Source organism: Pistacia vera, unplaced genomic scaffold (assembly GCF_008641045.1).
Source record: "Pistacia vera cultivar Batoury unplaced genomic scaffold, PisVer_v2 Contig141, whole genome shotgun sequence".
Lineage (NCBI taxonomy): Eukaryota > Viridiplantae > Streptophyta > Magnoliopsida > Sapindales > Anacardiaceae > Pistacia > Pistacia vera.
In genome coordinates, this window is record NW_022195478.1 from 4,026 (window position 1) to 20,519 (window position 16,494).

General features: G+C 37.3%; 3 protein-coding genes across 4 annotated transcripts; 1 reads left to right on the plus strand and 2 right to left on the minus strand.

The window, feature by feature from the left end:
• Positions 1–5,520: 5,520 nt before the first annotated feature.
• LOC116123313 lies at positions 5,521–8,139 on the minus strand. Of its 2 annotated transcripts, XM_031409108.1 has the most exons (3): positions 7,497–8,139; positions 7,250–7,417; positions 5,521–7,180 (listed from the first exon to the last, which is right to left on the minus strand). In XM_031409108.1, the coding sequence occupies exons 1-3, from the start codon at positions 7,578–7,580 to the stop codon at positions 6,929–6,931; spliced, it is 504 nt and encodes a 167-aa protein (XP_031264968.1). In that variant the 5' UTR covers positions 7,581–8,139; the 3' UTR covers positions 5,521–6,928. The 2 variants fall into 2 exon arrangements, with proteins under 2 accessions (XP_031264968.1, XP_031264967.1); XM_031409107.1 differs by having other exon boundaries at positions 5,521–7,417.
• A 24-nt stretch (positions 8,140–8,163) lies between these two features.
• On the plus strand, positions 8,164–10,195 carry LOC116123263 (putative germin-like protein 9-2). The gene is made up of 2 exons (XM_031409057.1): positions 8,164–8,184; positions 9,644–10,195. The coding sequence occupies exons 1-2, from the start codon at positions 8,164–8,166 to the stop codon at positions 10,193–10,195; spliced, it is 573 nt and encodes a 190-aa protein (XP_031264917.1).
• A 1,052-nt stretch (positions 10,196–11,247) lies between these two features.
• On the minus strand, positions 11,248–13,691 carry LOC116123302 (transcription factor DIVARICATA-like). Its single transcript, XM_031409095.1, has 2 exons — positions 13,235–13,691; positions 11,248–11,961 (listed from the first exon to the last, which is right to left on the minus strand). The coding sequence occupies exons 1-2, from the start codon at positions 13,585–13,587 to the stop codon at positions 11,622–11,624; spliced, it is 693 nt and encodes a 230-aa protein (XP_031264955.1). The 5' UTR covers positions 13,588–13,691; the 3' UTR covers positions 11,248–11,621.
• Positions 13,692–16,494: the final 2,803 nt, after the last annotated feature.

Here is a 16,494-nt window from a genome sequence, read left to right on the forward strand (position 1 = left end):
TAGCAACAACCAGCTTCATTAAGGGTTCCTAATGAGATCAGGTTTCGTTTGAGTTCAAGGATATATCTAACTCTAGTTAGCATTATTACCTTACCTCTCTTTAGTCTAATGGTTATATTACCTATACCCTAAACCTCACATGAATGGTTATTTCCCATGAATACAATTTCATGTTCACCACTCTTTAAGTTTTTGGAACATTTTTTGTTAGGACTCATATGGAATGAACATCCTGAATCTAACACCTATTCTTTGGCACTAGCAGTATTAGAGACAATGAGTGCTTCAGAGATTTCAATGTTACTGCTAGTGCATGCTAGGTTACTCTCAGTAGTAGCCTGTTTCTATTTCTTAATCCATTCATAATAATTCTTCTTAAGGTGTCCTGATTTGTTACATTATAAGCATTTCCTAGTTTCTCCCTTAGGTTTACCATTTCCTTTACCCTTTTTTTTTTTGTTTTTAAAACCTAACTTGTGTTGAGAACCTTTTCCAACTTCCTTATCAAATTGACGAATCTATCCTACCTTTCACAAATAGATTATTCCCATTTCTTTTCTAAATTTTCAATTCAAGTTCCCTAGATTTCAATCCAACAACTATCAAGTCCACACTAGTAAAAAACAACTACATATCAAATCAAGATCACCAACACACAATCTTTTACCATGGTTCACTTGTTCAAGATTGAACAAGCTATGTCGATGTTGAGCTCCAAAATATGGAGGCTCGCTGCACTATTATTATCAACAAGTCATAGAGTACAAACTTAACCACAAGCACTCAACTAATCACTCTCAACACCTTAATCCTTCAACCCCTTACACTATAAATCTGCAACCCTGGAGAAAACTATTCCTGCTTCTCTACCCTTGAAAGAAACATAACTTCCAATCAGATTACCAGCAAGATTTACACAAGAGATATGAACAGAATAAAGAACCCTAGCAGAGAGAATACAACCGCAAAATACACAAAAGACCAACTATGCAAATTGGGCGATTTAGCTTCTTTTATTCCATTGACCAACATGAGTGATTTCAGCCGTTGGATCCATCACAAATCAAGGGTCAAGATTGCAAAGGATAATAACCAAAATGCCAACATGTTACTAATGCTCAAAACAACACCGTTGTGGGCTTCATATATTAACAAAACTCTTGCAACTAGAGACATGTTTGTGTTTCCAAAGTGATTGGTGCACTATTAGTCTAATGATGATACGAAACAACCTTCTACTGCTATTTCTGCTTTTGGAAGTACTAATGCAGGTACGGTTTCAAATCCTCTCAATGTGTTTACTAGTGGCATTGATGATAAAATTCTTTCTAAGGCGTTCAAAATTGATGTTGCGCCTATCCAAAAGCTCAAGACATGCCTTACACCCAAGTCTTAAGTTCAATCTCTTTAAATTTTCTATTTTTTTGTCCTTATATTTTATTGTTTTTATTATGATTCTTGTGTATTTTATATTTGAGTAGTCCATATGTAGTAGCATCTCAAATGCTAGTAAAGAGTTGGACTCTTCCGTAATAATACACAAATAGTCATCGGGCTGGAAAATCAATTTGGATGTCCTTTATATTTCTGAGTAGGCGTTCGATTGCCCAGGCCGAATAGAGGGTTATATGGTTGCGTATTCTCATTTTGGAGTAGTCAATTGGTGATTCAGGGCGAGTGAAGCTATAGAAGGGAGTCGAGCCCTAAACTGAGGAGGTCGGTCACCTGGGGTGAGCGGGTTCAATTAGCTATTGGTTTTGAAAAGACTAGGTCGATCAGTAGTGAGGGACAAACGGTGATTTGACACTTGGGTTTTAGGGAGTGTATGTTCTAAACAAGAGAGGTTGGTCGGTGGTGCGAGGCGAACGGGGTCAAGTAGGAATAGTTTGGAGACAGTGGTTCGTTCAGTGGTGTCGGGCGAGCGGGGTCAAGTAATTTTTTAAGGGAATAGGTCGGTCAATCGGTCAGTCAGTCGAGGAGAGTGAATAGGTTGAACAATGTTTGGGTCAGGATCCAGTAGTTCGAGTGGGGTAGAGGCGGAGGTCGGGAATGAGTATGAGAATGCCCCGACCATGGTGATGATGACCAAAGGTGGGGGCATTTCGATCGGTATACTGACCAGGGTGAACATAGCTGCCCCTGGGACGAGTGGGGCTAATCCAAGTGACTATGAGCCTAATGGGCAAGGGGGGAGTGGGGAAGACTCCGAAGGAGTTGGTGACTTTGGTAGTTCATCCTCTACTAGTAGTGGCTCTGAAGACGAACCAAGTCGGCCAGGTGGTAAGATACTGAGCCGAGATTATCTGCCCTTACTAAAGGACAATGATATGTGACGGATCCGGACAATGTATCATATTCTGGAATCCGTTGAGATTAGGGCGGCTCGATCATACGAGCAGGTCGACTGGGAAGCGAAGGGATGGGTGAGCGCCTATGAAAAGTGGTTCCATGATGGGTTCCAACGTCCCATCCCTCGCCTTGTATGGGAGGTCCTGGACCATTTCAGGATTGCTTCGTCCCAACTCATGCCGAATGGGTGGAGGCTACTGATGGCTCTGGAGGACCTTTGTGTGTGGCATCAAGTGATGTTTGGGTTGCACGAATTACTTTATTCGTACTTCCTAAAGGAGAACGATAAGGACAAAGGTCGATACCTGCTGAACCTTAGGCATGAGCGAGCTCACCTCGTGACCGACCTCTGGTCGACTGATAAGAACTGGAAGGATCGGTACTTTTTTATGCGAGGTGACGCAGTCTTCGGAGAGAGAGGACAAGGCGACATTTCGTTTACTTGGCGAGCTACTGGTGAGAAACTTTGTCTTTACCTCGAATTTTAATTACTAAAATCTTATTGTGTTTCTTCTTTGCAGAGCTTGAATTCAACCGAGCCGAGCAGAGTGGGGACGGTTTGGACGTGCAGACCCAGAAGGTTCTAGCCATTCCAAAAGCATAGAGGGATTGGCAAGTGGTGTTGGAGGAAGCTAACCTCAGGACCAGTCATCTCTGGGTCAAAGTAGAAGCCATCCGCCGAGTTATTCCCTTCCCTTCGTTGAAGCAAACCTGGAGTGTGCTACTAACTCGCTACTGCAATCATACCTTGTATGGTAAGTCGAGGCTGAATCCACTAACTATTGGGGAGTTTGCAATTGCAGAAAAGCTAATGAAGAAGCTAACTGTCTCGAGTGCAAGCGAGTCTACTGCTAGGCGTCAGAAGAAATGGAAGAGGGAGCCCTCGGCCATAGAGGAGAGGAGAGCGAAGGATGTGGTGATGACTCCACCAAATCGTCAGCCTTTAGCCGAAGCTGGATCATCCAAGACTATTATCTTGGATAAGGAGACTGAGAGGATCACCTTCAGCATCCCAGCTTCTGCATCGACCTACTCGGACACGACTTCCATGTGTCAGTTGGCTGACTCATTCCTGTTCCCAACTGACGAGACTCGTTTGAACCAGATGGATGCGGTCACGGCCCCTGACTAGGGGTTTTCCCATGCTTTCCAGGTATGAGCTGGAGTTTTACTTTACTGTATTTATTGCGAACGTATATTGATCAAGTTGTTTTGTTATGCAATCATTCACCAGCAGCTTACACCTGAGGAAATCCATCGTGTTGCAGGAGAAGAGGATACATGGTGTATCGAAATCTAATGTCAATCTACGACAGAGGGAAGCGACAACACAGAAAGCTAAGCAGGAGAGCCAGTAGCGTCTAAAGGAGGCCGAGAGTGAGTTAGAGTGGCTGAGGAGGGAGTTGGCCGAGAAGACTGCAGAGGTCGAGTCCTTGAGGAAGCATTGCTGATGACGCCATCATTAGGGCCAGGGGAGAGCTCATGCTTGAGTATAGGGCCGGGAACACCTCTCACTAGAACCCAGATGAGGACATCCAGCTCATGCTGGAGATGATGGAGGAAGAGGCTGCTGGGAATACGGAGGAGCAGATTAATGAATAGGTGCTTGATTTTGCTAGCCAATCGGGGCCATCAATTACTGAGGATGTGAGCGACCAGGCTGTAGAAGCGAGTGCTGGGGCTGGTGATAGGGTGATCGAGTCGGAGGTGGGTGAGATGGCTCGCACCAATGATACTTAGCTTTTTTTCTTTTTGTTTTTGCTCATGTATTTTTGGGGCCTGCGATGCCCTTCCTTGGCGTGTGTGCCTTACTTTGTACTTGGTACTTAGCCGCTTGAGACTTTTTTTATATTATACTTGTGATTCTGTTTTGGTGCTTTCCTTGTGGGTGAATGAGTTGATTACTTGTTTGTTTGTAGATGCACTAGGGGTTGAACCGCATGCTTGTGCTGTGATTTTGAAGCGGCCAAGTGGCTGAGTCGTGTGGACTCTCTAGTGGGTTGGGTCGATGACTCATCGATTGAAAGTACGAGTCTACATGGATTTCTTTCACCACAATATCTCACTTCGATTTTTCCTTTAATCCAATGTATTCGTGGTTGAAATTTCATCTTTATATCCTAAGAGATGTGGTTGGCGGTGCATCAATAGTACCACATAAATTATAAGTCGATGTGATAAAACATTTACTTCATTGTAATTTATATAGGGTTTGGAGGTCATTGACCACATTAAAAGTCTATGAGTGGCATGCATGTCGAGAATTGTTAACCTACGTGAACTTATTGGTTTTAAATTCTAAGGCATTGAAATTCAGTGCAATGACTGATGACTATATAAGAAAGAAGAGGTTAAGAATATTATCAACTGCATGGACATGCCTTATGAAATGACAAACTAACAGTTTGACATATATAGTACTAGGTGGGCTACTGAAGACTAAATTATAAGTTTATAACAAGATATGTTGAAAAGATTATAAAATATAGTGCAATTATTTGGTGAATGGGAACCCAACAAAATATGGAAGATTTTCGCCCATGGTTAGTGATATGATCCTCCACTGTATAAATCAGTTAATAAAGAATTACTATCACAAATATTGAAGGAACAGCAACCGAAATGTATGAAAATTAAATAGATTTTTCAAGTACAATATATTTATAAAAGAATTTAAAAAAAAAAAAATCACTTAAAAAAGAAATCTGTATTAATCGGTGATATAAAAATTTCAATCAAAAATTAGTTTGGTTTGCTTATTTTTGGGGTATTTGTGTCTTATATTAATGATGTGTCATAGTCTCATAGATGATGAGGCTTTAAAATCAGACATCCTAACAACCCAAAATAAATTAAGGCGTGTGTTGCAATTCAAGGGCTTATTAAAATATTTAATTTGAAACTCATCTTTCTTTTCTTGTTTATTTAATTGATTAATTCATTTTTAATTCTTCTTTGTGATATATTTTAGCTCAACCATTCTGGACCACTAGTAATAGCAGAGCTTGTTGTAATAATACACTAATAATACTTAAAGCAGTTGTTTTCACAGCTTGTTAGTAACTTCCTTATCCTTTGTTGTCAAGTGTTGCGCCATAACCGCCCATCAGGGCAATTAGAAACTTTGATGAAAATGAACAACAAACCTCACCAAGACACTAATTCCTCTATTATAAATTTTATGTTGTAGCATGTATTTTTATCACAAAAACAATAAATAAACACTTTCACTCACAATCATCTCTCATCATTCTCTGGCTGGCTACTCAATAAGTCATCATGATCTCAAATTTTCTTAAATCCATTCCATTTTTTCTTCTTGCAATGGTCATGGCAGGTGTTGTGTGTGATTTTTTCACCAAGCTCGGAACACCGCAAGGATATAGCTCGACCTAGGACCAGTCTGACTCCACCGGTTGTCTGACCCAGCACAAGCTCATCAACATATAGCTCGACCCAACATAAGCTAGTCGCGAACAACACGAGTGATCATTCAATCAATTCCCAGATATCTTAAGATCCCAGATCTTGCGGGAATGACCAAATCAACATCAATCACAGTGCCCAATCATGAAAATATCAGAATTGCAATTCAGATCAATTGTAATTCCTTTATTTTCGCTCTATCCTTTGTACAAACCTTGTATATAAACCCCCACAAATGATGAACAAGGGGTTACGACTTTGACACAGAATTCTCATTGTAAGCCCTCATAGCAAATATAAAAAATAGTAAACGAAGGCTTAAGAGTTTACCTCGCCGAACCACTTTAAAAATTCTCGTTGTCATTTATTTTATTGCACGTAATATTTGTCTATTATTGATTACCCGTAATCACGCACACATCCATTCTGGTCCCATCAAGGTCAATTAGAATTCTCTGGTTAGTGCAGATTTATGTATCAACATTTTGGTGCTAGAACGAGGGCCTCTACTAACATCACAACAATTTCTACGAACAGTCGCGACAATCCACCCAATCCAAGCCTATAATGGTGCACACCAGATTAAAGACCACCACCAGAAACCTTAAGAATGTGGAAACCACCCATCATGAGGTACAACAAGACGCCACTAGACACCGACTACTTATGCCGCCAACCAGCATGCTGCGAATAACCAAGAGGCAGGGACGTCAAACCCCAAAAATGGCCAACTAGTGGAAATGATCAAAACGATGGTTGCACAGGCAGTGCAACAAAACTTGGCTAAGCTAAGGAATCAATAACCACCTGCACAGAATCTTAACCAACCGCACTTCACCAGTGCCACCCCAACAAGTATGAATTCTGCAGGCGACCAGTCCGATTCATTGGCGCCAAGAGGCGGCCAATACCCCAACATCGTAAGTTGCACTCCGCTCACGAGTGTGAGTCCCGAGGGCAAACTAACCCCAAGAGGCAGCCGGGGAAACAGCCATTGGGGGAGAGTGAGGACAACGGTCATCCCCAAGACGCCAATCTATAATGTATGCTGGTGTAGTTGTAACCGATCTGCGATGTGTGTTGTGTCATCTAGTGAAACACGATAATGTCTTCCCAGAGGCTCGATTGCTTTCTTCTTACCCGAGCTATCATGTTACTTGGGTGCCTTCAGTTTCCTTGAGCCTCCAGTAAGCTTGAGAGTTTTCTTCGTTGGCCCCTTCTGGGGCACGGAAACATTTTTTCCACCCGCTGCCTTTGGGGCAATCGTAGGCTTTTTCATGCTTGGACCCTCCCCAAGCTCGCCACTGGCACGTTTCACGCCAATGACATCAGTGGGCTGCTTTGTTGCCAAAGCAGCCGGTGTCTTCTTGCCAGTCACCGAAGTTGTCGTCTTCTTCTTAAGGCTCTGCAAGAAAGTAACAAACAGTAAGTGACTTATCCACGCAGGAAAAAGTACGAGCAAACGACGACTTACCTTTTTCCAAGATCGTAGGAAATCTTGTGTCGTCCCTACAGAAGCCGTATGCTCACAGGTGGGGTAGCATAACGATTTTGTTAATGTTGTGCTGTCCATCGAGAAGGTCGCTGAAACGCTGGAGCTTCTGCAAGCTTGCGGCAGGGAGATAGTTCTGTTCAACATTAACTACAAAACAAAGCAACTCAGTTAGCTAGAATACAAAGCTCAAAAGCGATCTTACACGTACGATAAGTCGAAATCTTACTTGCTTCCAAGGTGAAGGTGTCGGTCTCCCAGGCTTCATAGAAGAAAAGTTGTGAGTCCGAGTGCGGGACCTTTTTTGGGACATCGACTAGCCCGTTGAAACGTACCTTCCTCGCTTTGGAAAGGTAGTACGTCTAGTTTTGCCCTTTTTTGAGTCTGTATAGATGGACGAGCTCCTCAACGGATAGTGTGCCCAACTTGGTGATCATGTACGCTATGTACAGAGCAATAATAATTACGTAGGAGTTTACGGAAAGTTGGAGGGGGATGATGTCGAACCGCCTCAACACATCATCAATAAAACGATGAGGGGGAATGGATACCTCATATCTCAAGAGGGTCTTAGAGGTCGCTACCCATCTAGGCAAAGGATTCTTTCGAGAATGTCCCCCGGGGCCATCAAATTTAGTTACGGCATATAGACCACTCTTATGCATTCTAGATCCCCAACGGTAATCAAAGATTGTGGCTCTCTTCGTAGCCTATGAACTGGAGACCACGCGGGTTAAGCCAACTGTATTGAGGCACAGTCGGAAGAGCCCGTCGCATCAAGGTCCGAGCTTCGTGCGACAGTTTCCTCCTAAACCTCGGGAGTTGAATCCTCAAGGACTATCAAGCCCGCAGGCGAATCGAACATGCGGTTGATTGTGTGACTATTGGAGGAAGACATGGTTATAGCTCGCTTCTGGGTACTTGAAACAAAAGTGAACATGTGTTAGAGCTCGACCATTTCACACTTGCTTTTAGTTCAAGCACCCAAGATAGCTCGCACCACACAACGAACGCATGTGACCTATCCCAGGTTCCCGCGGCCACCTCATTAAACCCTCCTTAAACCTAGGACCGCTAAAGACGTATTCAAAAACGTTGCTAAAGCCTTAGAACATCTAATGTGGCCACGACAGTAGCCACCCTTTGACACAAAATGGGAAAAACGAGTAAAGGAGGGGAAAAGAACCTTACCGAAATTAAAGAAGTGTAGAAACACGCCAGAAAGAGCACCGTGACTATGAAAAAACAGCAGCAAAGTGGACAAAGATGTCAGAGAACTTTCTTGGACTGAATGAGCATTCTCACGACTTCGCCACCTTTTATAGTGGTTTGCATGGAAGACAAAAAGGTGGGGTTTAATCATAGTCGTCGATCTACAATGAATCTCGACCCTTCATTCATCGAGCAATCTCGGCCCTTAGACGTGGCCACGCGTCATCTATCTGCAAAGGGCGACGAACTGTCGAACTGTTACACTGACAATCATCGCCGCACGACGCCTTGACTTCGCACGTGGACAGTTGTAGTTGCCCACACGCGACGAAACATGATTGACAAAGGCTATCACATTTAATGCGATATGACTGCTTAGAAATTACGTTTTTGCCCTAACTTTTCATGTTTTGAGTTTAGTAGGTATCACAGGAAGTAAACAAGTGTGAAGCATGTCGGCCGGACATGAGGTCGACCCCGAGAGCTCGATCGAACCTGCATCCAGAGACCTGTTGGTGATGTCGAGCTTGGCATCAAATCGAGCAATAGTCTTTGAAGCTCAAAACGAGCATCGAACACTAGGGGGTAGACGTTGTGTGTGATTTTTCCACCAAGCTCGGGATATCGCGAGGATATAGCTCGACCCAGGACCAGTCCAACTCCACTAGTTGTCCGACCCAACACAAGCTCGTTAACATATAGTTCGACCCAGCATAAGCTAGTCGTGAACAACGCGAATGATCATTCAATCAATTCCTAGATATCTTAAGATCCCAGATATTGCAGGAATGACCAAATCAACATCAATCTCTGTGCAATCACAGCGCCCAATCACGAGAATATCAGAATTGCAATTCAGATCAATTATAATCCCTTTATTTTCGCTCTTTCCTTCATACAAACCTTGTATGTAAACCCCCACAAATGATGAAAACGGGGTTATGACTTTGATAGAATTCTCATTGTAAGCCTCACAACAAATAAGAAAAACAGTGGACGTAAGCTTAAAAGTTTACCTCGCCGAACCACTTTAAAAATTTTATTGCACGTAATATTTGTCTGTTGCTAAATGCTAATTACCCGTAATCACGCACACATCCATTCTGGTCCCATCAAGGTCAATCAGAATTCTCTAGTTGGTACAGATTTCTGTATCAACAGCAGGATGCAGATATCACCACGGACTTTGTAGTTCCCATGAATTATAGTGCTAACAAAGCTGTTGATAGAAATTTTTACTTCGACCTGTGCAACATGGGTAACTCCGACTACACACAAACCTTCTCAACGACTGAAGCCAGCACGACAAACTTTCCAGCTTTGGATGGTCAAAGTGTCTCTTATGCTTTTTTACAATTTCCAGCAGGAGCTATTAACCCACCTCACACACACCCGCGTTCAGCTAAGCTACTATTGGTATTAAAAGGATGGCTGAATGTTGGATTTATTGACACCAATAACAAAATTTATAAACAAACTCTCACAGCTGGAGACATGTTTGTGTTTCCAAAAGGATTGGTGCACTATCAATCTAATGATGATCCAAAACAACCTTCTACCGCTATTTCTGCTTTTGGAAGTGCTAATGCAGGCACGGTTTCAGTTCTTCTTAATCTGTTTACTAGTGGCATTGATGATAACATTCTTGCTAGGGTGTCCAAAATTGATGTTGCAAACATCCTAAAGCTCAAGATAGGCCTTACACCCAAGGCCTAAATTCAATCTTTTTCTGTTTTTCTATCCTTATATTTTAGTATTTTTATTATGATTCTTTTGTATTTTATCTCCAAACAGTCCACATGGAATCTTCTGTAATAATACACAAATAGTCATCTGGCTGGAAAATCAATTTGGATGTCCTCTTATATTTATGAATTCCACTACTGTTTTAGTTTTCAATTAAGTTCACTTCCATGATATTCGGTTAAAATATGTATTTAGAAGTTTATTATTCTAATATTTTTAAAAGTACCCACGGTAAAACCGTAAAAGACTAGCAATAAAATTACTATTATAAATTTTGTTATAAACATTAGAATAATCAAAGAAAAAATATAATTTGATAGTTATATTCGTTTCTGAATCGATCTTGAAGCTATATCAATAAATCTATTTCTTGTAGTTTTTAATTTTTTATTTGAGATAAGCCAGTTATGCTATGAACTATGAAGTGCAATTTCAGGATTTGACAGCAGCTCAGTAATTCCAATGGTATCAATAAGGTATAGGTAACAGGAGTAGCCAAAACTATGACAATTAATATAATTAGTGCTTCATGTACATATAATTTTTCTCTAAACCAGATATATTAATATACCGATAAAAAAGATTTATTACTATACATTTGGTAAATTTATAATTTGGTTTTTTAATTAATATTACACGACAAGAAATGGAGAATCTATATATCAGTTGTATAGTCCATAGTCGACTCCAAACTGTAGGTGCCCTATAAAACTTCAAATAAAAAGCTGTACAAGGCCACACTTGAATATTTTCCCCAGAAAAGAAGTTGGACAAATAAGAACCATATATTATGTATACTTAAACTCAATACTAGTGAATAATACGTTCTGATCAATCAAGATGTTAAGTTGCTAAACAAGAAATCACTGATCGTTATTCTTTTTTCTGTGCATTCAAAAGCAGCAATCTCATTGTTCTTCTTCTTAATAAATTAAAAAAAAAAAATGTTTTCATTTTCAGATTTCAAATAAAGGCCACATGAACTATCACCAGTCTTCGATATTTTTCAAAAAAGTCAGAAGAAATAAGAACTATACATGATATATACTCAATACTAGCAATAATACATTCAGATCAATCAAAGGGTATATATAGTATCTACACAAGAAAGGTTTTCAACTCATATAGTAAAATGATCAAAGAACTAAGAAAAAATTGCCTATCCCTCTTGAATTCAATCTCAGTTTTTGTACATAATCCAACTAAACTCTTCACCACTTTGTTTCCCTACTATCCACAGATACTTCAAAACGCGGCAACCTAGATTGTCAGATTTACTTTCTCAATACTACTAATCCCCTATTAGCTAAAAAGAACATGAACATGACTTTACAAATTGGACTGTTAAAGAGCATGCTATTGCTTTATATACAATGTGTGCACCTCTAATGTATCTTTACATGGGGAAGCCATAGTTTTGATACCCCATTGCGCCTCCTTGACTGGGAAACTGGTTTGGTGGAGGAAACTGTTGATATGTAGGTGGCTGTTGGTGACCTGGAACTCCCGGGGAAGGATTCCAGTTCTGGTCAACAGGAGGCGTTAATGGCTTGGTATCCACTGTTGTAATGTCATGGATGCTAGCCCTTTTCCGCTCTTTCTTCACAGAAGTCTGGCGAAGGAAATACTTCTGAGCATGACTAGCCACCTGAGTTGGTGTTCTTGACACCACTACATTCCTTGAAATACTCCTCCAATCACCCTTTCCAAATTTACTCAATCCAATCAGAAATAACCTGTTACAAGACCCGCTGAAAATTAGCTACAGACAACAATGACACAGGGCAGACAAAAGTTTGATAATTCATGGGTATACAAATCCTAGCAGTGCCACATCTCAAGCACGGATATAAATTCATCTCGGGCATGTAATGGCACTATGCAATACTACGGAAAGAACAATAAGTTAATTTATGTTGACAATAATCAATCAAGAAATCCATTTTTGTTAAAAAATTCACTGAATTAATCCGAAAGCATTTAATCTGCAAGCTATTATTGTTTACTCAATAGAAAAACTGCACTCCTCATACAAATGAACTCTGTTTCAGAGTAATGAAATGTAAACTTTTTGTCATATTTCACGAAACTTTTGTTATTCTTAATGGAACCACAAAGTTTGATATAAAATAAAAATATGCACCATGTTTTGCTGACAAAAAATTTTAAAACATGGTAGGAAATCAGTTTATAAAAGATAAACATATCCCCAAAGTCTCTTAGTTTGAAACCTCATAAACCTAAAAATCTCTGCTCAACCACATAAAACTTAAAACTCATTAAAATATGAACATAAAGGTGAGGAACTCTATTTGTTGGGAATTCATATAAAAAAAACCCAACCCAGACAGAAAATTCCAGAAATATTTCGGATGAGTTTGGAGTGTTTTGTTGGAAAGCACTTTTAAGTAGTGCCTCTAAGTTAATGCTCTTCCAATAAGATAAAGCTCTTACCAATTTACTGCTTCTAATGATGCCAGAAGCGCTTGTAAACACAGTAGGCATATTCAGAATCATATTGGGGTTTAGCAATATAACATTTTAACAAAATGCAGCGTCCAAGCACCAATTAAACATAAACACAATTTAATAAGCTTAACGACATAAAAAAAATTTATCCATTTGATTCAATAAACTTTTTCAAAAGCAATGATTTGGGTATATTATTGTTGGTTTATAAAAACAAAGAAAAAAGTAATTGATTGCAACAGACGAAAATATTGCCCCTTTTCTTTTTGCTACACATTCGGAGCAGCCAAACAAGTCAAAAAAAAAAAACCCCTAAAAATAGATTTTAAAATAGTAATAAAATTATATGAAATTAAAAAATATTTATAGTTCACCATTAGCTGTGGTTAGTTTCTTCACTTTGAAGAAACGAAAACCCAGAAATTTAAAAAAAATAAAATAAAATCATCTTCAAACAAGAAATCATTCAAAATAAAACCGATACTCAATCATCATTCAATAACAAGAAAAAAAAAAAGAAATTGAATCTCGAAATCATACCTGTGTTCTTCTTCAGTCCAGGGAGTACCCTTCTTCCTCTCAGGCTCGCCCTGCTTTACAGACTTAGAGCCAAAGGAGATCTGACTGGCGGAGTCCCAATCAGGCGACTCATCAGAATAACACGGCAACTCAACTCGGCCGGAGTCAATCTCAGCGACGTCATGAACAAGCACCTCATAGTGTTCCTTGACATCGAGAGGAGACTTCCCGGGAACTTGATCGGCGATCTTTTGCCAGCGATCGGGAACTTCATCGGGGTACAAAACTAAAGCATGTTCGAAAAGCTTGTCCTCAAGGCGGTTCCAGGGAGTGGAGGGAGAAGAAGAGTGAAAGGAGTTGGGGTCTTGATACATATGGAAGTAAATGGAAAAGAAAAAGGATTTTGATGGATTAATTGAATGGGGAAATGGGGTATTGAAGTGAGTTGAGTTTGGTGGGAGATTTGATTTTGAGAGTGAGTTGAGGTATTTATAATGAGTTCAAGGGGGATTTTGGAGTTTTGTTTGGTTATGGAAGCAACAACTAAAGACTCCTAATTTCACACGTTTTTTCTTTTATTGGACATTTCTTTTGTTTATACCTGTTATTTCCTCTCTCTCAACACCTTCTCCTTTCTTCTTCCTTTATTTATTTTTTTTTCTTTTTTCTTTTTTCTTTTTCCAAATTCATATAAACTCTTATCTATCACGTTATTTGTACACCACTTTAATAATATCTTAAACTTTATATCCACCTCATCATAGTAATTAATAAATAAATAATGAGTGATTATGTAACATATCATTAAAATGTTTATTAAGATGAAATATAATAATTAAATATCTTCCTCAATATGGCATAGTGATTAAAGCATTTTTCAATATAATTTATACCTTATTTTGTGAATTATTTTAAAATAAATTGAAAAAAATATTCTGTAGACAAATTAAAAACACCATTTTCATTTTTTATGTTATGTATTTCATTTTCGTAATAATGTTTTTAGAATTTAGAAAAAAAAAAAATCTTTTTCAATTTCTAAATCCTGGGAAGGAAGTCCTTTTCCCCCCTAAGTCAAGCCCAACTCTAATCTTATTACTATTTTTTTTTCTTTTTATGATCGAGACATCTAAACCAAATTAGATATACTTTAACTAATCTTTCAAAACTCTAGAACTATCGATTGAGTAAAAACTCTAGTAATTACCCCTATTAGTAATTGAAGAAGAACTCAAACTCATGTTCTTTTAAGTAATATACTTAAGAGTCCTTATCAAACTACTCGATCACCTAAAGATAGTTCTCTAATCTAATTATTAACAATGTTTTAGGCAATTAATAATTTTGTAAACAAAAAATTTAATTAAGTATGAAATTTTAGGGTTCACTTGAGACAAATTTTAAATTGTTCACTTTTCTTTAATAATTTTTTTTTAAATTACAAAATAAATTAAATGGTTTGTGAAAAATTTATTGTATTGGTATTAGAATGTTGAACTTGTAAACAAACATACAGGAATAATAAGAGTTTATAATGAACTTATAACAGTAAACAATAATGAACAGTATTATTGTTCAAACCTTGAATGGTGTGTATTTACGATGGACTTGTAACTAAACATACGTGAATAATAACAGTGTGACCAGTATTATTGTTACAAAAGAGGACTTATCAACCTAAAATTAAGGGAGAACGACATTTTCCCACCCAAGGTTTGGCAAAACAGCACTTTTACACCCATCAAGTTTCAAAATGATATTTTTTCACCCTTCATTATGTTATCTTACGTTTTCCGTTAATATTTACTGAAAATATGAAAATACCCTTAAATATTTTACTTTATAAATTTTTTATTATTTTTTAATTAGCTAAACAATCAAATATTAAAAATGAAAAAATGAAAAAATAGTTAACCCCACCTAAAAAGTTATGAGTAATGCTATAAAATTGTTTAAAGTTAAATAATCTTAATATTTATTTTTAATGTCATCAATATCACATCACTATTATTTATAATGTTTTTCATTTTTACTAATTAACATAAAAAATCAATATTCCTAATTAATTAAATAAACAAAAAAAAATGTATCTTTATACTTGGACTAATAAATACTTTGAATTAACTAAATTTTAATTTATAATAAACTAATTAAGAAATAAAATATTTAAGGATATTTTCGTCTTTTCAATCAAATATTAATAGAAAATACTAATAGAACCTAACGAATGGTGAAAAAGTGTCATTTTGAAACTTGATGGGTGGGAAAGTGTCCATTCTTCAAACCTTGGGTGGGAAAATGTCGTTCTCCCTAAATTTATAACATTTATCAGGGAATGAACTTACCAAAGGCCCGGTCGTATAAATTTTTAAAATTTTATGCATAAATATATTAATTTCGTCTCCTAAACTTTATTATTTTACACTTTTGACTGGATATTTTGAAAAAGTATACATATCTTTTTTTTAATCCCAAAATTAACCTTTGTTTTAGTATTGTATCCAACATGACTAATTCATCAAAGTCAAAAGCTTGTAATTATCAACATTTGGTTTTATATTTATTTAATTATGATTGATCTTTTTTTAATTGACTTAAACAAGACCTATGCTTAATAAAATAAATAAATAAAACGAAAAAGAAAAGTAAGAAAGAAAAAGTCCCAACAAACCTTATAATAATATTTATTTTTTTCTTTTTTCCAATTAAAGAACAAAAATTATAATTTTATATCAATTTTTAGGGAGATCGATAGATCTCAATTATTTCAATAATTTTTAGAAATTATTGAATATGCTCTATTAAGGATTTTTTTTTATATTTTTGTAAAACAATAAAAAATAAAATTGATAATCTCAAGAGGATATATATTTTTAAGTTTTTGAAAACAACTTAAACCTAATGGATTTATGATTAAATTATATATGCTTAGTTACATGCATTGGATATTAAGTTTTTTTTATTTTTTATTTTTTTTAATTTCATTTGAATAAAATTTGTCTCCAACATTTAAGGATACTGTTAAAAGTGAGGCTTGTAACAAGTTATCAATATGACATGACGTTTTACAATATCATTCACCGTATTTTACCTTCAATTTATATTATCTAGTTCTATAAATCAATTGAATATTGTTGATGAACTTTGTAAATCCATATAAAAAATATATATATTAAAAGTAACTGTAAAACAAAAATTAGAAACAGACATATTTGTTTGAAAATAATATTTTAAAAATAAAAAAATTTATTATCTACACAATTGATAGATTCTCTCATATT